At 50.8% G+C, this 22,863-nt stretch overlaps 1 protein-coding gene and 1 long non-coding RNA gene across 7 annotated transcripts; one reads left to right on the top strand and one right to left on the bottom strand.

Moving 5' to 3' along the window:
* The first annotated feature begins 587 nt into the window (after window positions 1-587).
* On the top strand, window positions 588-4,648 carry LOC308567812. Its single transcript, XR_014000379.1, has 5 exons — window positions 588-1,685; window positions 1,774-1,820; window positions 1,908-2,050; window positions 2,269-2,391; window positions 2,845-4,648. It is a non-coding gene; the product is annotated as an uncharacterized lncRNA (long non-coding RNA).
* A 582-nt stretch (window positions 4,649-5,230) lies between these two features.
* Window positions 5,231-22,577, bottom strand: ZNF445 (zinc finger protein 445). Of its 6 annotated transcripts, XM_081160163.1 has the most exons (8): window positions 22,089-22,214; window positions 13,893-14,457; window positions 12,576-12,744; window positions 12,176-12,252; window positions 11,756-11,882; window positions 11,157-11,267; window positions 8,217-10,407; window positions 5,231-7,995 (listed from the first exon to the last, which is right to left on the bottom strand). In XM_081160163.1, the coding sequence occupies exons 1-8, from the start codon at window positions 22,106-22,108 to the stop codon at window positions 7,989-7,991; spliced, it is 3,267 nt and encodes a 1,088-aa protein (XP_081016289.1). In that variant the 5' UTR covers window positions 22,109-22,214; the 3' UTR covers window positions 5,231-7,988. The 6 variants fall into 6 exon arrangements, with proteins under 6 accessions (XP_081016289.1, XP_081016290.1, XP_081016291.1 ...); XM_081160164.1 differs by lacking the exon at window positions 22,089-22,214 and adding an exon at window positions 22,512-22,577 and having other exon boundaries at window positions 5,232-10,407; XM_081160165.1 differs by lacking the exon at window positions 22,089-22,214 and adding an exon at window positions 22,512-22,568 and having other exon boundaries at window positions 5,232-10,407; window positions 13,893-14,407.
* Between the last annotated feature and the right edge of the window lie 286 nt (window positions 22,578-22,863).

Genomic DNA, 22,863 nt, shown 5'->3' on the forward strand with positions numbered 1-22,863 from the left:
GTCAAACACCAAGTCGGCGGGGAGGCAAAGGAAGCCTAGCAAACGCCGCGTCGGAATCGCAGGTGCATCTTTATGGAGCCTGAGCGCCCGGCGCATCCATAAGAATCTGGCAGAGGCGGGCGCGGGGCCTCCCGCACACCCGGCGCGTCGGAGGCAGGCCGCGCGGGGCCCGGGAAGGGGCTTAAGGGGCGCGGCCGGGCCAGTACGCTCAGTTCAAAAGGAAAATCGGTTATTCCCAGTGAGGACGTTTCTCAGCTTGCAGGTATAGGCCCAGAAGACAGAAGGGCAGGAAGGAAAGGCGGAGGCTGGGGCTGCAGGGGCTGGACTCAGGGGGCGGAATAGTGGCGCAGCGCCTCCTGCTGGTGGGGGGGCGGCCGGAGTCGCTGAGAACGGGGAGGGGCTCCTGGGTCCAGCTCTAACCAGGTGGTGGGTCAGTGTAGACGGGAGGGGGTTTCTTGCGCCTCTGTATCTCAGTGACGCCATAGGAGGGGATGGAGAGTCAGGCTTCCATGCAGGGGAGCTGGCCCGGCCCTGGGCACTGGGGGGGGCCCCCTGCATGCTCCCACGCTGACACACGGGGGTCTCTTGGGGCTTCTCGAAAGGAGCTCCAGGCACATCTGCCTTCAGCGGGGGGTAGGTGACTTCTCCAGTTATCTCGTTTACCCAGAAAAACGTATCGAGAGGTTTCTTCCTCTGTTCAAAGTGACTCGTAGACATAGCTACAGGGAGAAGACGAGACAGCACAGGTGCACCTTCAGTGGGCCCGTGAGGGGAGCCCCCCGGCCCCGCTCCTGCCACCCACCCTGCTCCGGGGCCCCTCGGGGACACCCTCCCAGAGGCTCCAAAGATCTTCCCAGGCCCAGGCGCACGCCTCACTAGAGGCTCCAGATGAATTCTAGGGTCTTAATATCTTTACAAGTTTTTAAATATTAACCAAGTACACTAAGAAGTATACTTTACATCTGGAACCTACTTCAGGTGGGGGGGTGTGTACTAAGTTTCATGGAGCATGTGCAGCATCTTCTATGGAATTATCCATGCAATTCAATTCTGTATCCATTAAGAAAATGCTGGTTGCCAGTCCTTAAACTCATTTTGTAAAGGAAGCAACGATTAATGAACTACAGCTGGAAAAACCCTTTCTTAGAGTAAGAGAGTGGAGAATGCTGGATGTTCTTGGCAAATAAATAAATAAATCACTCTTGTAAATTTTACAAAACCACAACCATGTGTGGTCAGAATGGTCCCCCAAAGATGGCCATGCCCCAATGCTTGGTACCTGTGAATGTTTCATTCCACGGCAAAGCGACTTTGCAGATGTAATTAAAATCACAGATCTTAAACTAGGGACATTACCCTGTGTAGTCTGGGTGCCCCAGTCTAACCACTTGAGCCCTGGAAAGCAGAGCGCTTTCCCCGGCTGGGGCAGAGGCGCGGCGGAAGGAGGGAGGGGTTCCAAGTGCGAGGAGGCCTCCCTGCCATTGCTGGCTTGGTGATGGCGGCCGAGTGCAAGCCTCGGGAAGGAAATAAGTTCTGTTGACAAAATAAATGAGCCTGGGAGAGGGTTTTCCCCAGAGCCTCCCGATAAGAGCTCGGGGTGGACAAAACGTTAATGTTTGTCGTATGAGACCCTAAGCAGAGCACCGAGCCACCCTCGCCCGGCTGGGGACCTACAACTCTGGGAGGTGAGTGGCTCCTGTTCCAAGCAGCTGTGTGTGGTCGTGAGTTACAGCAGCAACAGGAAACTCACCCACCACGTGAACACTTTTGCAGGACCAGCGCCAGACGTGGCTGCAAAGCTGCAGCGTCCTGAGTTCAGGGTGAGCCCACCTTTGGTGGGGGCCGAATAGCAGGGCTGGGGACTCATCCTATTTTGTCATGCTTGATACTTTCTTCACCTTCTTTAGAAAGGACAGTGACTGTCACCCCTGAGAAATGTCCAGGCACACTTCCTAGGCCATCAACCAGCCTTCAAGGTCCAGACACCTACATCCTACGCAAAGTTCCAAGTTGCCCTCGGGCAGAGGGTTTGCCCGCCCCAAGGTCACAGGCAAGTCAGCACATCCTTCAGGGATGCCCAGAGCCAGGGTGGCTGATAGCAAGGGCACAGTGGGTTCAACAGGTGGCCGGAGTTGGGGGACTGGAAAGGTATGAAGCATTTGAAGCTCACCTGTCTGAGGTCTGCCGAGGAGTCATCAGAGGGAGCTTCGAGGGGGAGGAGCCTTGGAAGGCTGGGGGCTCCTAGCAACCTGATCTTTATTGTGTCAGGTGTTTCCCAGCCTATCCCAGCCAAGACTCTGCCTGGTGCAGGAAGCAGCCAGGACTCTAAACATGTGGGTCAGACACGACACCCCCGAGTGTGGGAAACACCCTCCGCTCAACGTGGCCAAGGTGAACCGTTTTCCAAAATTCCATACTTTGTCTTGTTTCCAATATTTATGTTCTGAATGTTTTAAAGGGCCACAAGAGACACTTTTACATGAGATTGCTGGCTCATATGGTAACTAACATTTTGGGGAACAGCCAGGATATTTTCCCAGGGGCTGCCCTTGAGTCTAAGATAATCCTCAGGCTCTTCTTGGACTTTCATTAAGTTTGAGTTCATTACAGCAAGATCGGGTCATATTCAACAGCTAAGTACCAGGTCAATGTGTGAAATCAGCTGCTTATGACATTAACTCGCACCTCTGAGTGACCAGTTGTCCATAATTTAACACACAATTTCTTTAATAAATATTACTGGTTTAAAGTTTTGAGTCAAACGTCCTAGGAATTTCTAAAATAAACAATTCAGGGAAGCTGTGCCAGTTATCAGCTCATTCTCTCTACTTCACCCCTCCACAGATGCCCATGATGATGGAGCTGGAGCCCCGCAACCCGTCTCCGCTCCGCCAGCTGGCTTCCGACAGGCTCTGCCATCAAGGAATTTAAGGGGGAAGCTGCAGTGCCAGAGTGTAATGATTAATTTTGTGTCAACTCGCCTGGGGCCAGGGTGTGGAGGAGGGGGTGACAGCTGCTGGACCTGGGCCATCAAGGGGATTGACTGCTTTCATCCAACCCCCCCCCCCAAAGAAACTGCCTGATGGCCATTGTTTGCCTGACATTAACCAGCACCCCTCCCCTGCCTCCTGGAATGTGCTGGGTCTGGAAAACATTCCAGTTGTCCTGACCTGGTCAAGCATGCAAAGCAATTTCCCGGATCTGGAAACAGCTCCACATTAGTCCGTGTGACTGTTCTCTCTCCCCGCTTCTTTCTGCTCCATGTAATTCTCTGGTGCCAGCCAAGCAGTGCGGGGACTCCCTTCATCTTGCTACTACCCAAGGCATGCTGCGAATCCAAGTTTCCCTTAAAAATAACCCTTACCAGTTATTAGACTGGACTGGTGTGCCCTGACCTCTATTTGCAGAGGTAGATCTTCATTCTCAGGGCCTTTCCCTGGGTCTGCGTGTCCTAATACGCGGGGTGCCCAGCTATTTGGTCAAACATTATTCTGGGTTTTTCTGTGCAGCTGTTTTTTGGATGGGATTAACATTTAAATTGGTGGACTGTGCATAAAGCAGATTACTCTCCATAATGTGGGTGGGCCTCACCTAATCAGCTGAAGGTCTGGATAGAACAAAAAGACTGGCCTCCCCAGGCAAGAAAGGATTCTCTGCAGGTAGCCATCGGATTTCGTCTGCAACACCGGCTCTTCCTGGGTCTCCAGCAGCCAGCCTTCGGGCTGGAACTGGAGCACGGGCTCTCCTGAGTCTCCAGCCTGCAGGCCCACCCTGCAGATTTTGGACTTGCCAGGCTCCCTAATCACAAGCCAATTCCTTATCATGAATCTCTTCCTATATGTGCACATACATCCCATTGACGCTGCTTCTCTGGAGAATCCCAATATGAGGAGCAAGAGGAGCCCTTTCCTTCCTGTTTTTTGCGGGCACCGGTTCCTGTTCCCAAGGCTCCTCCCCCAGCAGTGGCAGCTTCTCTGGTGGCAGCAGTTGAGTCCAGCTTGCAGACTGACCAGCACGGGCCCTTCTGGAGCGCGGACACTGCACCAGCCCGTGCTCTCCTCATAGGTCTGCACTCGGCCCACAGGGCTTCTCTTCTGATGTCTTGCCTTTTGGACAATTCCAACCACTTCTCTTTGTTCCCGCTTCGTAACTTGCACTGTAGAGGTGGGATCGATACTGTCGCCACCCCAAGCTTGTCCTGACATCAAGACTAACGACATCACACACATAACAGGTGACAGGAAAGTTCATTATTCACGTAATGAGGCTCCCTGGAGACAGGGCAGGCGCCCGGGCCAGCTGGTTTGCCTGGACAGGAGGGGGGAGCGGCTCTAGTTTTTACTGTGGCTAGGGCTGAGGGGTCCAGTGCAACGAAAACTGCCAAGGTTTGCCTCAGTTTCCTCTCCGGGGCTCAGGAGGAGAGCCTGGCCTGGCCGTCAGGTCAGCTTGCCCAGATGTGAGGAAGAACGGGCTAGAAAGTTCAAGTTATCATCAGCGGTCAAACATCAAGAATGGGGTCAGCCTCGTATTGCAGCTCACCGTCTGGGGGGGGGCTGCTGCTTTACCGCCTCCTGGATACCTTCACGTTTTCTCTTTGCCTTTTTACTCAGAGGTATCTAGTGAAGAATTCTTCATAAAGTTCTTACTAAAATAAGTGGCATGGTTTCTGGTTTCCGGGTCCTGACAAGAACCTGGCTGATACAAAACTTCTTTCCTCCTCTTGGCAAGGTCAGCACGAAGGCCAACGCTGTGGTAGTTGGTACCTGCACATTCACGACCCTTCCTCGCCCAAGAGAGCACAGGAACGACTAAGCACCGCCGCCCACAGATGCCACCTCATCGTCAGACTCGCGTCTGCACCTCCTGCCTTTACCTGGCATCACTGGGAAGGAGGAACTCAGGGAGGCAGCTTATCCTCTCCTCCAACCGCCCGTCCTGGAGATGGCGCCTATGGGGGGAGATGGCGCCTACGGGGGGAGATGGCGCCTATGGGGGGAGATGGCGCCTACAGGGGGAGATGGCGCCTACGGGGGGAGATGGCGCCTACGGGGGGGGGGAGATGGCGCCTACGGGGGGGAGATGGCGCCTACGGGGGGGGGGGGGAGATGGCGCCTACGGGGGGGAGATGGCGCCTACGGGGGGAGATGGTGCCTACGGGGGGGAGATCGCGTCTACAGGGGGAGATCGCGCCTACGCGGGGAGATCGCTCCTACAAGGGGCGCGCGCCCTTAACCGCTGCTGGCGCTCCGTCTAGGTGAGCAAACCCGGTCTCCGTTCCCTTCCTAAGGACCACCTGTGTTGCTCCTGATTTTTGCAGGTGAGGAACCTGAAACCTGGCGAGATTAAGTGATCATTCTGAGTAATACCACATAAAGGGCAGAGCGAGGATTTCTAGAAACTCAGAAAACATCAGAGCCCATACTTTAAAAACTTTTTATTTTTAAGTATTTTAAGCAAATAGTTTTAAAAAAGAACCCACTGCACTGTGCTGTTAAATCAACATGCTGACCCACCTACATCTATTTTAAAAAAGAAAACACAAGTGAAGCCTCCAGTTACCGATTTCATCAGCAACTCCTGCCCGGGCGGGCAGAGCAGGACTTTCACACTTCGTTCCAATACATGATTTTATACTCTGAATTCATATAATTTGCATCCACAGGAAATATATTATTGTGCAAAACGGTAACAACACGGTGTACTATATGCCAGCAATGCTCCCACTCCTGCCGCTGTCCTAATCACTTTACATACATTATTTCATTAACCATCCCCACCCCCAGGCACCCTGTGAGGTTACAAAGTGAGACAGAGGTTTAAGTAAGGTACCCCAGATACAGTGTTGACTTTGCAGAAAGGGTCCCCGTCTGTAGCTCCCGCCACTTCCTCAGCAATTTGATTCATCTGTGAAAGATGCAACTCTTGCTCTCTCACATTCGCTTCCCAAAGTACCGGAAACCACCTACGTATTTCTCTGTTCTGCTGATGGGAATGTAGGCTTTACCCAATCTTGCTATTTCAGCAATACTGCAACGAACAATATCACGATGCCCAGTCTTAAAGCATCTCCTTCATTGCAAGGCGTTACTCTGTGGCTCATCCAGGAGCAGAATTACTGGGTGACAGAGTACACACAACTTTACAAGATTTTGCAAATTGCTTTGCACAATCGTCATCACAATTTCCACTCCCACAGCACTGAGTTGCCAGTGGTCCACACACCCACACCAGGGCTTTTAAAAAGCTGCCAACGTGATGAGTGTGAGATGTTCCATACTAATTCACATCTCCTGTGCTTGCTTCTCTGCACGTGCCTGGGCTGCCCGTGTGCTCAACAAGGGTGGGGCTGACCACGCCAGACGGCCGAATAAAAGACCTTCAGACGCTCTGCTCTCGGCGGAGTCCCTGCCCACCTGGCTCTCTTCAGCCCCAACTTCAGTCCTCGCTGGGGAGTGAGAAGACGGGGCAGGGTTGGAAAATTGGGTGTGTCCTCCAGGGCAGAGTTGGGTTCGAGATGAGAACTGGGGCAGTGGGAAACTGTCAACCTGTGCCCTAGGGCTTGGAACCACGCAGAGCCAGGCTCCTTTTGGGCAGGAGCGCACCTGTGGGTAGCCTTGTCAGCATTTCACTCAAAGACCCTCTTAAAAACTTCCAATCATGACTCAACTGAACTAAATTCAGCTCTCTTCCTTAACAGGGGCAACTTTGTGCAAAATCTCCTCTGCGTGGCAAACAGATAAGCCAGCAGCAGGGACGAGGGTCAGGGAAAGCTGGGACAGCACGGTGGGGGTGTGGCACTGCGGGTGAAGGGGACAGCACAGGGCAGTGTGCAGGGGCCAGAGGTGCTGTCACAACTGCTTACGCTGTCACAATTGCTTACGCCTGCTGAGCTGGGGGTCTTGCAGAATATTCAGAGAATATTCAGACGCTTGGCAGGTGGGGGGTTCACTCATGGAGGCTGGCAGTAGGGATAACTGCATAAAAAATTTTCAGCTATATCATTTTAGTGAGTCCTTGTGTCTGTGGTTAACTCTTGTAAAATGTAATTCACATTCAGACCACATCACTCAACTCAAATAGTCCAAAAGCAGCCCAGCCCCAGCGAGGACCCCGATGCTCACGCAGCTGAGCCCACCACCTCTCTGGGCCCCTATTCCAGCTGACTCGCCACTGTAGCCCAGAGGCCTCCAGTCACTCCGAGGAACCAGACAGGAGCCCACCTTCTGGGTGTGGTTCTAGAGACCTACAGAGCTCACTCCCCGATCTCCAGGTCTTTGCTCAAATTTCACCTCCTCAGTTGAGGCCCCTCATGACCAGCCTCCTTAAAATCACAACCCACCTCCCAATCCAGCATGTCCTCTGACTCTTCCCCGATGCATGTTGTCCACAACACCAACCCCCCCAACCAAAATACTCCATGGATCTCATGTTTATTGTCTGTAAAGATCCAAGACGGCAGCTTTTGTTTGTTCTTGTCACTGCTGGGCCTCTGGTACACACACCAGTGTCCGCCACGTGGGAGGAGCTCAGCACATTTCTGTTTAACAGACTGATCTCCGCTGCCCACGCACACCTGTGGGGTGGAGATGGCGCCGGCACGGGAGCACTCCATTCTCCAGGGACTAGCCCAGCGTCCTGCTCTCCTCCACTTGCCTCCCACAGCAAATATCCAAAGCCAGTTGTAGGCTGAAGGCGCAGCCAGAACTCCCTGGAAGGCATCTGGGGAGACTACGAGTTCCTGCTGCTGCTGTTGCTTATAAGGTCAAACAGAATAGGCACCAACATAGGTGAAACTCGGAGGGAAACCTAGGATCCAACCGGCCCCTTCCCAGCAGCCACAGCCCACCACACCACAGACATTTGTCAAACCAAAAGGGCTGTCTCTCCCTTTAGAGTTATGGAAGAAGATCTGGTTGGGGCAGCTCCAGGCCATGGTACAAAGGCCAATCCTGAGGGCCTGAGTCTCCAGAAGGTCACCAAAAAACGTCTCATTTCCTAGTGGGTAAAAATGAGGGGATCCTGAATTTCTGAATCCTCAGGATTCTCTGTGATTAGCTTCTAAAAGAGAAAGAGCTGGGCCCTCTCTGACGGTTTCCCCACATTGCCTACACTCGGGGTTCTCCAGCAGGACAGCCAGGAGCCCTCTCTCCCACCGTCAGGCCCCACGCTAATCATTAATGTGCATTTTCATATGCCGAGCCAAATTGGAAGCCCACCTGAAGGTGTTCCCACACTTCGTGCACTTGAAGGGCCTCTCTCGAGTATGGAATCGCTTGTGGCTAATGAGCTGCGAGGTCTTGCTAAAAGTTTTCCCACACGTGCCACATTTGTGACATTTTTTCCCTGCGGGTATGTTCTGGAGTCCGGTGGGCCTGGCGCTCTGCTCGCAAGCTTGTTCAGAAGCTTCCTGGGGCTTCTCGCCACTTGGTTTTAACTCCTGTAAACTCACCCCTTTGTCGCGGGAGGAAGGCGACTTGGCCAGGCTGCTTTCAGACGGCGCAGCCTGGGTGTGTTTTCTCAGATGGATGTTGAGGGTGTGTCTTCCGATGAAGTTTTTCCCACACCACTGGCATTTGAAAGGTTTCTCTTTGGTGTGGATTCTCTGATGATTCACCAGGCGGTAATTTCGGTCGTAAGATTTCTCGCATAGGTTACATTTGTAGCGCTTCTCTCCACTGTGGATCCCCTTGTGATCTAAGAGACTCCTTTTACGTGTAAAGCTCTTCCCACACTCTTGGCACAAGAAAGGTTTCTTCTTGCCCAGGAGGACTTCTGGCTGCACGTCTGCAGCGTCCTCGCTGTCGTGGTAGGAGTACCGTTTTCCCAGAGAGTGGCTCCTCTGGTGCCGCGAGAGGTTCGAGCTCCACCGGAAGGCCTTCCCGCACTCCCGGCACTTGTAGGGCTTCTCCCCGGTGTGAACCCGCTGGTGCAGGAGGAGGACAGAGGGGTTGCGGAAGCCTTTGCCACACTGGCTGCACCGGAAGGCCGCCTCCGGGGCCGGGCTGCTCCGAGGAGCCTGGGGGACTCCATCCTGGCTGGGGGGAGGCCCGTCCTCGGGCTTTCTGCTCATGGCGTGCTGCTGCTTATGAGCGATAAAGTCTGACCTGTGCGTAAACTCTTCCGCACACTCCCTGCATCGGTACAGTCCCTCGCCCGTGTGGCTTCTCTGGTGGTTAAGGAGGGATTTCTTCTCAGTAAAAGTTTTCCCACACGGCCGACACAGGAAAGCTTCCTCCACAGGGGGCACGCTCGGGGGCTGATTGCAGCTGGGGGCCGCCCTGAAATCTTCTCCACGCCTGTGGTCGTCTCCACGCCTGTGGTTGTCTCCACGCCTGTGGTCTTCTCTACACTTGTCACCGTCTCTACACCTGTCTGGACTATAGAATTTCTCTTCCTGGTGCATTCTCTTATGACGAGAGAAGTTGGACCTCCAACGGAAGGTTTTCCTACATTTGGTGCATTTATATGGCTTCTCCTGCGTGTGGATCCTTTGATGTTGGAGAATATATGATTTACAGTGGAAGGATTTCCTGCACTGGCTGCAGTCAAAGACCTTCTCACCGCTTTGGTCTTGCAAATGATGATCCAACCGGGAGCCATATGCTCTGAGAGCTTCCTTACACCAACTAAATTCGAGAAATTTCTGATTAGCATGGGTTTCCTGGTGCAGGCGGTAGGCATACAAGCGCTGGAAAGCTTTGTCACATGAACTGCATTTATAAGGTTTCAGGCCAGTGTGAATTCTCTCATGCCGCGCACGATTGGAGCTCCACCTGAAGGCTTTCCCACACACCCGGCATTTAAACGGTTTCTCCTGAGTGTGAAGTCTCTGATGGTGCGCAAGATGGGAGCTACGGCTAAAGGTCCTCCCACAGTCGCTGCACTTATACAACGTCCCCACCACGTGAAGACTCCGTGGGCGATGAGAACTCAGGCTGAAGTCTTTCCTGTGCACATCCTTCGCGGTCCCTTTCAGTCCAGCGTGAATTCTCTGGGAGAGGCTAAACGAGGCCAGCATGCGTCGGAGGCCCTTCCCATACTCCTGGTAGTCATAGCAGTACGAGCTCGCTCGGAAGAGTCGGCCGCAGCCATGCTTCCGGGATCTCTTTCTTCTGGAAACTCGCAAATATGCCACATGCTTGAGATTAAGACTATTGCCGCCTCCTGCCTCCTCCGATTCCTTTCCTGTGCTGTGACTGAAACTGCCCTCTTTTTCCTTAGCACTCAGTTGGATGGGATTTCCACATGGCTCCTGTGACATGCTCTTCTGTTCCTCAGGTACTCTGGGCTCTGTTTCCTCAGAAACACTCACCACACGACATCCTGATGACACAGCTAAGATCTGTGCTTCTTCCAAAGGTTTGGGATTTAAGATGATCTTGTTTGATTTAATCTGGAGCTCCCCTCCTGACATAAAACACAAGGGAATGCACTCTTTTTCCATACTTGCAACCGCCAAAAGCACCAACGGACAAAAAAGTGCCATGAACTTGGGTAGTATGGTTTTTGTTTGACTGCTGATACCTTTACCAAATAGTCACTAACAAAGCAAAACGTGGAAGGGTATCTGGGTGACAGAAAAGGGAGGAGGAGAAGCAAGATGAGCATTGCAGATGGACATTCGCAGGACTCACATCCAGTTAAAAAAGAAAAGGCTGAGAGGTGAGTGTCAATAGCAAGAGGGGACAGGAACCACAGTACAAACAGAGCCGGGGCTGGGACTCCGAGGAGGGCTGGCTGACAGGACTGGAGAGCAAGCCGACCACAGGGGGAAGGGCCGCACAGAGAACAGGGGCAGGAGTGGAATGAGGGCTCCTAAGAGCAGGAAGGGGTAGGCTCTGGGGAGTCAACAGGGGTGCAGCCCAGAGCTGAGGACCATCAATGAACAAAACAGAGAAGGAACACTGAAGCCCTCCGGTGGGCAAGAGTGTTACTGAAAGTGCTTCTGGGGAAGGGGCAGGGCCAGAAATGAATGTCTGGTAGGCCAGTCTGGAAGGGAGAAGCCCAGGGCCTGGCATTCCTTAGCAAAACTAATAAGGACCTTCCTTCTGGCAAACAGTGGAGTAAGTTCCCCATGACTGACTTGCTGAGAAAGGCCTTAGGAGAAGAGAAGAGATGCTGGGAGAGCAGGATCTGGCAGGTTCTCTGAAACTCACCTGCAGGGGCAGCACCTGGATTCCCCTTCGGCTGAGCTGCCTCCACCTTCAGGCCCCACGGCTCCCTTGCCTCCAGCCAGGAGATCAGAGCAGGTTTGGTGAGAGGCCCCACTGCAGAAGAGAAGGGGAGGGGATGGGGTGGGAAGGTAGACGAGTCACACACAACTACCCTCTTGGGCCTGGGGTTGGGTAGGGAGGAGGGAAAGGTCAGGGAGGCAGGTGGAGGAAGCTAAGGCAGGAGGCCCAGACAGCCATTCCTAACAGCCCTGGGCAGATACAGGAGAGGCTGAGAGAAGTCACTGCCAAAAGGATCACTAGGATTCCCTGGCAGTGGGCACCACATGACAATTCAATCAGTTAAATCAGCTGACATATTTGGGATGCCTAAGGAGAAGAGGAACTTGACACACATGACTTAATCTTTACAATAAGCCAGCATGCCAGGCATTCTTACCCCCGTGTGTCAAGAGAAGGCTCTGCTTTGGTTCAAAGGTACAGAGCTGGGATGTAAACCCAGGTCAGGCCCCTTCCTATGCACCATAGTGAACAGTAAGAAGGCAGCAATAAAGGTGGGCAGAGCAGGGGGAGCAATGCCTTACCCAGAGAAGCCAGGTTCCCATAGTTCTCCAGCATCACATCCCTGTAGAGGTTCCTCTGAGCAGGGTCCAGCCACCCCCACTCATCCTGGGAGAAGGTCACCTCCACATCCTTGAAAGTCAGAGCCTCCTATAAAACACAGTCCTTACCTCAGAGCCGGCCCACAGTTCCCAGCTTTCAGGAGGAGGCAGGGGAATGGGGTGGCTCTCAGTGAGGACAGGATGGACCTGGTAAGGGTGAAAGAGAAGACCACCACCCAGCAGAAGGGCTCTGGGCTCAGGGGGGATATTTCGGTCACTGGGACATGAATCTCTGGGTGTGAGGTCACTGGACACAGAGACGCAGGACACAGGAAAGCTGCAGCTGCTCCATCAGGCAGCAACACCTGGACATCACGAAAGACTGAACATCCTGTGGCTCACCTGAGGCTGGGCTGCCACCGCATCTCCTGGGCACCCCTCTCCCTGGGAAAGGGCAGGCACCTGTGCAGCAGGAGGATCTGCAGAAGAAAGAGCCATGAGAGAGGGCAGCCCACTGTTTCCCCCCCATAGAGCACTCCGGGGCCCAGGAGTGGGCATGGGCTGTTGTTAAACACCAATTTCTCATTTCCCCAGTGTGCACTGGAGGCCAGGGAATGAGGGTGGGGGGTACAAGGGAGGAGGGGCTGGGCTAACATGGGTCACAGAACAGGTAGAAAGACACAGAGCTAAGGGCCAGGATGGAAAGGCATTCTGGTGAGAGGACAGATGGTGGAAAGAGGACACCACAGGAAATGGGGGAACTGTGGCGAAGGCTGGCGTCGTAGTGCCAGGGGGCAAGTACCAGATTGCCCAGTCAGGAAGTCATGCACCCCTGTTTCACAGGGAGGCTCCAGGTGGTCCCCCAGAGCAGAGCCGTTCCTGGGAGGTGAAGCAGAGGGCCATATCTGCTCGGCTCGCAGGGCTCCTGTACCCATCCAACACACATCTGGGCTCTGGGCAGGTGCTGTGTCCTGGGAAGAAGAAAATGTGAGAGATCCCCATGGGAATCAGAAAGCAACTCAGAGAGGAGGCCATGCGGCCAAACTCTAAAGAGCGGAGACCAGAGAAGGGTGAGCCAGCCCTCTATTGCCTACAGGCAGAGGGGAAAGGGGAACAAAGCCCAGGGAGGGCCCTCACCATTCAGCCTCTCTGGGCTCTCGTGCGGGCCCCGGCAGGGGAGAGGGAGAACCAGAGTCTAGCTCCACATAAGAAAGTACCTGGCACCCAGCCGGTGGGGCTCAGTGGTTGAGCCCTGACCTATGAACCAGGAGGTCACGGTATGAATCCCGGTCAGGGAATACGCCAATAAAAACATGTAAAAAAATAAATAAATAAAAAATAAAAGCCCACAAATATGATAAATGCTAGTTTTAATACCTCCAAAGATGCTGAAAGCACTGAGAAGGTCGCCTATGAGGGCAGGAGAGGCAGAGTGCACTTGAACTGACCTGCTGCTCTGCTGCAGGCACTGGGACAGCCAGCTCTGCTTCCAGCACCAAGGCCAGGGCCAAGCCCAAGGTAGGCACTCATCAAATGCATACTGAACAACTGCTCATTGTTAGGTCAGTTTTGCATTTTCTTTTCAATAAACTGAGGCTCTGAAAGGGACAACGTGGGCAAGAACACTGAGGTCGTTCAGTGTGGAATGAAGTCTCATCCCTGCACAGAACAAATCCTCAAAGGCTTACTGAGAAAAAGCAGACTGGTGCACAGAGACTGCTCTTCTAGGCCTTATCGTGCCGAGGGGCCACGAGTCCCCCTTACAAGCAAGAGACATCGCCCCACCTTACAGTCAGCATCAGGTCCAATAAGATAAGATGTGGAGACAGCCTCTATATAAACTAAGTCACTGTGTCTAAAAACGTGTCATTGTTAGTTAAGGATCCTTGCAAACCCCCTTCCTGCAGCGATCGTCCTCTGGGCAGGTGGGAAGGGCTGCCTGCTCTGAGGTCCTGGGACAGGGTCTAGTTTGCTGATGCTCAGGTGCCATGGGAATGACAAGGGAAGGCTTCCCCTGTATTCCTCAAGGCTGAGGGTTCAGAGGCCAACCCTACCCCCAAACAAGCTGGCTCACCCGCAGGCAGAGGTCACTGGGCCCTGCACACTTGCTCACACTCACCTTCAATGGTGTCCCACTGAAGTCTCTCCGCAGCTCTTCCAGCAGGGCCGCAGCCTTCCCACCACTCTCAGGGTGATGCAGCTGCACCCAGGTCCGGAGCTCGCTGGGCAGGATGCTCAGGAACTGCTCCAGCACCAGCAGCTCCAGGATCTGGGCCTTAGACAGAATGTCGGGCCTCAGCCACCAGCGGCACAGCTCCCGGAGCCGGCTCAGAGTCTCCAGGGGCCCAGAAGATTCGTGGTAGCGAAGCTGTCTGAAGAGCTGGCGGAACAGCTCCTGGCCAGGACGGTTCAGCGTCTGGGGCCTAGGAGCCTGCACAGAAGTGCAGCCTTCACCCTCTTCTTCCTTCTTTACCATCTGAAGGCGCCCTCGCTCTCTTGAAGCCTGGGCCTGAGCTGGGCGCACAGCATACCACCTGCCTGGAGGCATCGCTCCTGTCCAGGGTCTACAGCAGAGTGCAAGCCAAGCCTCTGTCAGCTGTGCTGCTGCTGGGATGTCAGAGAATCTTTTCAGCACTGCGGGGGACAATGGAATTTGCTGGACATCAGACGTCACTGGCAAGAGACTGAAATAACCAAAATTAGTGTTCGGGAGCAATGTGAATGGTGGTGGACCTTGACCCTGTTAGTTTGGATCATCTTTGGATGTATGAGAAGAGGCCCATGAGCATCTGCACAGTGGCGCCTGCCAGTCTCATTTCGGGGTAAACTGAGAAAACATCTGAGAACACAGGAAAATATGTACAGAGCTTTATTCAGATGTGTACATGTAAAGAAAGATCTCAATAACCTAATCTTCCATCTTTAAACACCGGAAAAAGAGCAGACTAAACCTAAAGCAAGCAGAAGGAATGAAATAGTCAAGAATACAGTGGAAATCAATGAAACAGACATTAGAAAAAGAGAAAAATCAATGAAATAAAAAGTTGGTTCACTGAAAAGGTCAACAAAACTGATAAACCTTTAGCTAGCCTGACAAAGAACGAGAGAACTCAAATTACATAAATCAGAAATGAAAGAGGGAACATACTACCGACTTTACATAAATAAAAAGAATCACTTGAAAATATATTTTTGCAAACAAATATTTTAGATGAAATTGACAAACTATTATAAAACATAAACTGATGAAACTGACTAGAAAAGAAACACAAAATTTGACTAGATCTATAAGAAGCAAAGAGACTGAACGGGTAGTCAAAAACTGCCCACAAAGAAAAGCTGAGGCCCAGGTGGCGTCACTGCTGAAGTCTGCCAAATATTTAAAGGAAAAATAGTATTAATTCTTCACAAATGCTTCAGAAATACAGGAGGAAACACTTCCCAATTCATGCTACAAGACCAGTATTATCTTGATACCAAAACCAGACAGATCAATCTCTCTTATAAATACAAATCCAAAATTCTCAACAAAATACTAGCAAACTGACTCCATTCACATTTAAGAAAAGTTACACCCCATGACCTGAGTGAGATTTATTCTAGGAATGCAAGATTAGTTTAACATATCAGTAGAATAAAAAACAAAGATCACACCATCATGTCAACAGGCACAGGAAAAGCACTTAGGCACCAGGAATTTCACTTCTGGGACTCTCCCTGGAAAAACACTCGCACACGTATACAGCCATTTACACAGGTGTTCACTAGAGTGCTGTTTGTAGTAACGCAACATTGGAAATAACCTACTTTCCATCAGCACAGCTAAATAGAAGTGTAGCACTTTCTAGATGAAATACCATACAACAGTGAAAAAGTCCTACCAGACCCTTAAGATCAACATCGTTCCTCTGTTCCCTGGATGGTCAGGCTGTGCGGCCAAGGTTAAAAAGCAGGTGTCACCCACAGAGGAGGCCAGAGCATGATATTAAGTTGTTGAGAACAGAAAACATATATGCCAGGCTCAAGAGGCACAGTGCGTACTTATAGCAAGAGGGAGGAAAGAGTATACACAAGGGGACCTTGGAAAGCCACTGGTCCCCCACGAGCGGATCCACTTCACCGCTGATGCGGTGCGGGCGGTGTGGACTGGAGCGGCATACTTCAAGACCTCGAGCCCTGGCAGGTGGGGTCTGAAACACAGAAAGCAGGGGTGGGCCTGCGTGCCCCTGACACGGGGTTACCTGAAGCACCGAACAGGGAAAGACAGTCCCCCACAAGGCAGAAGCCCAGCACAGGCTGCGCGCTTCCTCTCTCGGCCAGGAAACGCTCCCTGCCCCCGCCACTCACCTTGCACTGAGCTAGGCAAAAGGGGAGCTGCAGAGGCTGTGCTCGCTGCCTCTCCCAACAGTAACAAAAACATATTCTAAGTTAAAAACAACACACTAGATATAATTGCAGGAAAAACCTAAAATCACATATATGTGTACATAAGTGTGTGTGTGATGTACACATAAGTTCTCCAAGGAATTTAAAATGGCCTGGGAGGATTCTCAAAAGCTGATTGTGGGCATGGAGGCTGGGAATAGTAGTTAAAAGAGATTTTATTTTATCCGTAGTAATTTGATGTTTTAACACGAAATTCATGTACCAGGTCTCTCATTTCTTTTTTTATTGAGGTACACAAAACGATAAATAAAAATACACACAAATGTTAGACATGGTTATCCATGTGCTATTTCTCTTCATACATTTTATACTCTTATATTTTTTGTCATTTTCTTTACATTTTTGTCACTTCCCAATTTCCTAAAATAAAAATTAAAAGGCAAGTTTTAGAAATTATAGTTATGAACTCACTTAATCATGACACGAAATAAAAAGAAAGCACAGTCTGCATATGCACAAGAAGTCCCTAAGCCCCTGCACCACACTGTTCTCAGCCAGCGTCTCCTGTGGCGGGGGGATGTGGGGCATTCCCTTCCTGTTTACTTATGTCTCCTGAAATGTTCCTCACTATTTTTATAACCAGCAAAGGGACCAATAATTCTGCTTAAAATACAGAGCAACTGAGTATCAGCTCCCTGGACTGAAGAGACCCAGCAAAAGGGGCAGCACATCCTTAAAGGGAACTTGGGTGCAAACAGTGGCTGTGGCTCAGGCAACTGGGGAAAAAAGGAAAAAACCCAGGTGACTTTACTTCTGTTTTAACCATGGAGTCAGGAACCAAATCAGAGAAGGCTGGCTGAGCAAAGGGAGCAACGTAAGGCAAACTCTGGAAGTGAGGCACAGAAGCAAAGAAGCAAAAGGCTGCCCCCAAACCCAGTGTGCAAGAGAAAACAAACAGGCAGAGAACAGGCTGGCGGTTACCAGAGGGGCAGAGGCAGGGAAAGAGGAGGGAAAGGGGCAGGGACAGGGGAGGGAAAGGGGGAGGGGCAGGGGCCGGAATGGGTAGGGGGAGGGGCAGGGGGAGAGGAGGGGCCGGAGAAGGGGAGGGAAAGGGGGGTGAAAACCAGTAAGGCAGGTCAATCCTTTGTGAAGGACGGAAACTAGATTTCGGTGGTGAGCTTCCAAGCTGGCCTGTTCTAAAGGAGCTGTGCAGAAATGTCCAACCACATAGTGAAGTATTTGTAAACAGCCGGTGGGAAAACTGACAAGCAGAAGAGTGAAGGTGGTGCCTGATAACATGGCAAAGGGCCCAGGGCTTCAAGGACAGGGGAGCCCAGCTGCTGAAACCATGAACTTGGATAAAGCTAAAGAGAAAAGGCCCAGGAGGGGGTCTTTCAAACTCTGAATTAAAGACCCAGGGCATAGGAAAGAGATGGGGGCCAGTGAACTGAACCTGTGCAATTAAACTCAGGTATCCTAATGCCACAGGGTGACTCATGTCCCAACTAGCTTTTGAGGACAGAAGAAAAGCTTCATTCATCAACTTGTTAAGATTCTACCACAGATGGGAGCCGCCAGGGTCTAGGAAGCAACCTGAGCTGGATCGGGCCTCTTCTCAGCAAGTCATACCTTAACCCACTCTCGTTCCCACAATGAAAACACACACTTTGAAAAGAACAGGGAAAATCCCAAGCAATTGTCTGGCCATTCTGCAGGACATCTTCTTTATGTCATTTTGCTCCTTCGACTCATATGCAATGTCATTTTGTTTCCCTTTAAAAATCCTCATGAAGTAGTCTCTTATTCTCATGTTTTTCCTACCCGTGGGAGGGTAGATAGGGTTACTCTATGCATGGACAGTAAGCAAACAAGTTTCTCAGTAATGGCCACGAAAGAAAGATTCCCCTTCCGGTACATATTTAAAGTGTTAAAATATACTTACAAAAATCTCAATTAAGAAAACAAGCTCTCCCTGGCCAGTTTGGCTGAGTGGTTAGAAAGTCAGCCGGAGGGCCAAAGGATTGCGGGTTTGATTCCCGGTTAAGAGCACGTACCTTGGATGCAGGTTCGATCCCCAGCCCTGGTTGGGGTGCGTGCGGGAGGCGGCCAATCGATGTCTCTCACATGGATGTATCTCTCTCTCTTCTCTCTCTCTCCCCCTCCTCCCTCTCTTCCACTCTCTCTAAAAAGTGATGGAAAGAATGTCCTGGGGTGATGATTAAAAAAAGAAAGAACGATAAAAGAAACAAGCTCTTCCTAGGCGGGGGCTTGGTTGGAGTGGTGTCCCATACACCAAAAGGCCGCATCCAGGAGGCAGCCAATCAATGTGTCTCTCCCTCTTAAAAAAAACAAAAAAAAAAACCAACAAATCAATTAAAGCATATCCTCGAGTGAGGATTGTTTTAAAAAAGAAAGAAAGAAGCTCAAACCTAGTGCCCAAAACATGACATCTAAATACTGCTCTCAAATAAACAGAACCAGGGTCCTTGGGAAAGTGGTTTATTCCAGGGCAGGGTAGAAAAAATACAAGATGAGTAATTTGATGCCAGAAAGTCAGAGAAAGACATGAAAAAGGATGGGGCACCTCAGGGGGAAACAAGCAACCTGAAAGAGCTCTCAGTGGCCAAATGCAGGAAGAGATTAAGCAATGAAATAAATAAGGACAGCACTGCATTACAAGCCAAAGAAGAAATTACACATCTGACATCACACACTGATACAGCTAATCGAACAAATAAACAAAAGAGGGTGAAGGCCTAGCTCTTCCTCACAAAGCATTCCAGTTCATAAATGTAGACGGAATTACAGAAATGGAAGTCTCATTAGACCATTACAGCAATAACTGCTGCAGGCAAGATCCACCACAGAATGCTAATTGACTGGTGAAAGGTAAGGACAAACAGGATATTTCTATGCAAAGTCTCAAAGTATCTTCCCCCAACTACTAATTACAAAGGGAAAGACACTATCTGTACAGTGGTGAAACCTGGCAGAAACCACAGGATCAGATTATTATCACCAGTAACAAGACATACTAACATCATTCTCAAAACAGGATAAAACATGTAACAAAACCAAATTGCTGGTCATTCTACAAATATAAGTACAAAATACTGCAAAAGTGTCAACGTCATAAAAAACAAGAAAAGACTGAGAAACTGCCGCAGACTGAAAAAGAATCCGGAGGCATGACAACTAAATAAATGAGGGCTTCTAGACGGGATCCTGGAGCACACAGGGTCAACAGTAAGAGCCTGATGAACTCTGATTAAAGTCAGCAGTTTCATTAATCAGATGGTACCACTGTCAACTTCTTAACTTTGATGATCGTACTACGGTTATGCAAGATACTAACTGAAGGCAAACTGGATAGACGGTAAGGAAACTGTCTAGTTCAGTGACCCTCTGTAAGTCTACAATTCTTCAAAAGTAAAAGGTGTTAAGTTGTAGTCTGAGTTATCATTTTTTCTGATTTATAACTATCTTATGAACAGGCCAGTAAGCCAGGACAAGCATAAAAAGGAAACTGAGACCCAATAGTTAAACTGCAGTTTGCAGCCATCTAGTAAATTCCATCTTCCCTAAACCAGGGACACTTAAGAGTAAATGGTTTGCACTTCTCCTCCCCACCCACCGGGTAAATGGTTTAAATTACCCCACTCAGGAAGACAGACAGCACAAATCCAATTATTACTATTTTCAGACCACACCCAAAAATAGATGAAGTTATTTTGGTATATCAGCATAAAGCTGATGAATATTCCATTGAAAAACCCTTCCCTAAGACCACTGGTAAATGCCCAGCCTTTAAAACCTCTCAAAACAAAGGTCCCATGCATGCTCTTCCTCCCCAGAGCACACTCCCCCTCTCCCCTTCCTTCTCCCACTGGCCTGCATCTCCCAAACTCTAAGGGACCCCAAGAGGCTTGTAACCAGGCCAGCAATGACCAATAGTAGTTCATCCCAGGCAAACCCTCTGAACCTGTCCTCCAGGTCCCTTTTTTCCTGACTTCTTAGTGAGCCAAAGCAGACCAGCCTAGACTCATTTCCCCAGCCTCTCCTTGCTTCACTGTCCCCAATTTTAATAAACGTCCTCGAAAATTCACCTGGACTAGTGCTGTGAAATTTTTCCTGCAGGAAGTCAAGAACCCACACACTACCAGCTGGTTCAAGGCAGACCCGTTTAGGGCCAGGCTCCCTTTCTGGTAACACTTAGATATTATTTAGGATTGACCTGGCAATCAAGGGCATAAAATACAGTGAATTCTTACCTCCAACCGGGATTCGTTCTTTCATTAATTTAACAAATACTTAATGAGCAACTACTATGTATTAGACACTACGGTCATAGCAGTGAACACAGCAGGCGAAAAGCGCTGCTGTGAGGACCTTATGGAAAGACAGATAATGAAATAAATAAAGCACCTCGTATCTTAGTGACAGGGGATATGCTGTATAGTAAACAAGGAGGAAGCTCTTTCAGGTTGTTTCTGATATAAAAATACTGGAGATTGCAAAATAAAGTAAGTTATGTTTACAATATTTTATGCATTTTTACTCAAGCAACTCTCTGACATCATAGAGTGCTTATACACTAACACTTCCTGGATATTAGGAGCCACCAAAAATTTAAAGGCGGAACAGTCAGTACTTTTGATGCTTTCCTCTGTTGCCATTTTAAGTACATATTGAGGCTTATCTTCAAAACGTTCCCATCTTTCAGATTCCTTTTTTTTTTTAATATGTCGTTATTGACTTCAGAGAGAAGAAGGGAGAGGGGGAGAGAGACAGAAACATCAATGATGAGAGAGTCACCATTGATGGGCTGCCTCCCACACACCCCCTTCTGGGGACTGAGCCTACAACCTGGGCATATGCCCTGACCAGGAATTAAACCAAGATCTCCTGGATCACAGGTCGATGCTCAGCTGCTGAGTCATGGCGGCTGGGCCAGATTACTTTTTTTTAAATCCTCACCCAAGGATATGGTTATTGACTTTAAAGAGAGAGGGAGATAGAAAGAGACTTCAATTGGTTGCCTCCTGAACCCTCCTCAACCAGCCCTGACTCCGGATAGAACTGGAAACCCAGGAATACAACCAGGAATGTGTCCTGACCAGGAAGAGAACCTGCAACCTTTTTGGTGTACAGCACAACACTCCAAACCACCAAGGCACCAGGCTGGGGCAAGAATTACTTTTTTAACCAAGATTTATCTGATATCTTCAGCATTAACATAGCATGTAAGAGCAGCCTCACTGGTCAGTTCCTGAACGCCGCATATAGACGCTTGTGTATTAACAGATGGATATTCCCTGAAATCAATCAAAAAACGGCTAAAACCACTCCCCGATATTTCCTTGTAAAGTAACCGACTAATATTAATGAGTCTTCACTTTTGAACCACAGTCTGACACAGGATGGTCTTTCTTGGCCACCACATTCACCAGGACGGAGACCTGATCTCCTGGGCCAGTGCAAGTCAGAGGACAGAACGGTGGCCTTAGGTTAGAGATGCGCCTCATGTTTAACAAACTGCATTTTACATACCACTCCTTCATGCTGAAACTATCACCCTGACAAACAAGATTTTTCTATTTTTCTCCATAGATGTCACTTGTTGAGCATTTACAGCCTCATGCACTGTGTATTATGGGAAATAACCAGCAAACAAAATGTTTTCTTTTAATGATACTTGGAAGCATGTTTCACTGGTATCATAATGCCAGCACCAAAATTAACCAGTATCTGAACAAATTCATTACACAGCTTGAAGATAGCATAACTTTCCAATAAGCAACAGTACGAATTAACTTAATAACACTGAATTACACACTTTAAAATGGTTAAAACAGTAAACGCTTATCTATCATTTGGTTAATGTATGTACATTTCATCACGATATTGTTTTATCAGAGTCAGTTTTTACCAGCAATAGGGTGATCCCATTTCGTAACATACATGTGCAGGAGTTTGCACAGTTACGCCTGAATCCTGAAATATCAGGAAGCCTCCCGACGAAAGCCCTGGCCGACTGCAGGTACTTTTACTTTTCTGTCACTCACCGCGTCACCTGATCGCCGGGAGTGGGGGCGCTTTGTTTGCGTGATGGGCCGAGAGAAAGCGCGGAAACCATCGCCCCAAACCCTCCCTCGGGGCGCCGGGCGCGAGGCGCTCCCGGACCCGCCCTCCCGCCGCGGGCTCGGGGTCCCGGGCCACCCGGCCCGGGCGCAGCCTCGGGGCCCGGGCGCAGCCGCCGCCGCCCCGCGCGGGTCCCCGCAGGTGCCCCCGCCGCCCGCCCGCGGCCCGCGGCCCAGCAGCCCCGCCGCCCCCGCCCCACCCGCACACTCACCGCCTCCCGCGGCCCCGCCGTCGGCCCCCGGCCTCACCACAGCCCCGCGCCCGGCTCGCAGCCCAGGGGTCGCGCACGCGCGTCACAGCCCCGGGCCTCGGTGGCCTCTCTAGGAACCTGGGAGGGCCAACGTCTCGGCTTCCTCCCGCTTCCAGCGCAGGGCTGGCCCGCCCCTGTCCGAGCCACCGGCTCCTGGCGACGCTCGCCACCTCCCGCGCCGGACGCCTGCCCTCCACCCTCCGATGCCCAGTGGGGACCCCACCGCTCCACCAGCCTTGGCCTGTGTGCCCACCTCCCCCCAGTGCGTGTGCGGGGCTGCGCTGGGGCCTCCCTCCCCAAGGGCCCAGAACAG

This window comes from Miniopterus schreibersii (assembly GCF_964146895.1).
Source record: "Miniopterus schreibersii genome assembly, chromosome: 15".
Classification (NCBI taxonomy): domain Eukaryota; kingdom Metazoa; phylum Chordata; class Mammalia; order Chiroptera; family Miniopteridae; genus Miniopterus; species Miniopterus schreibersii.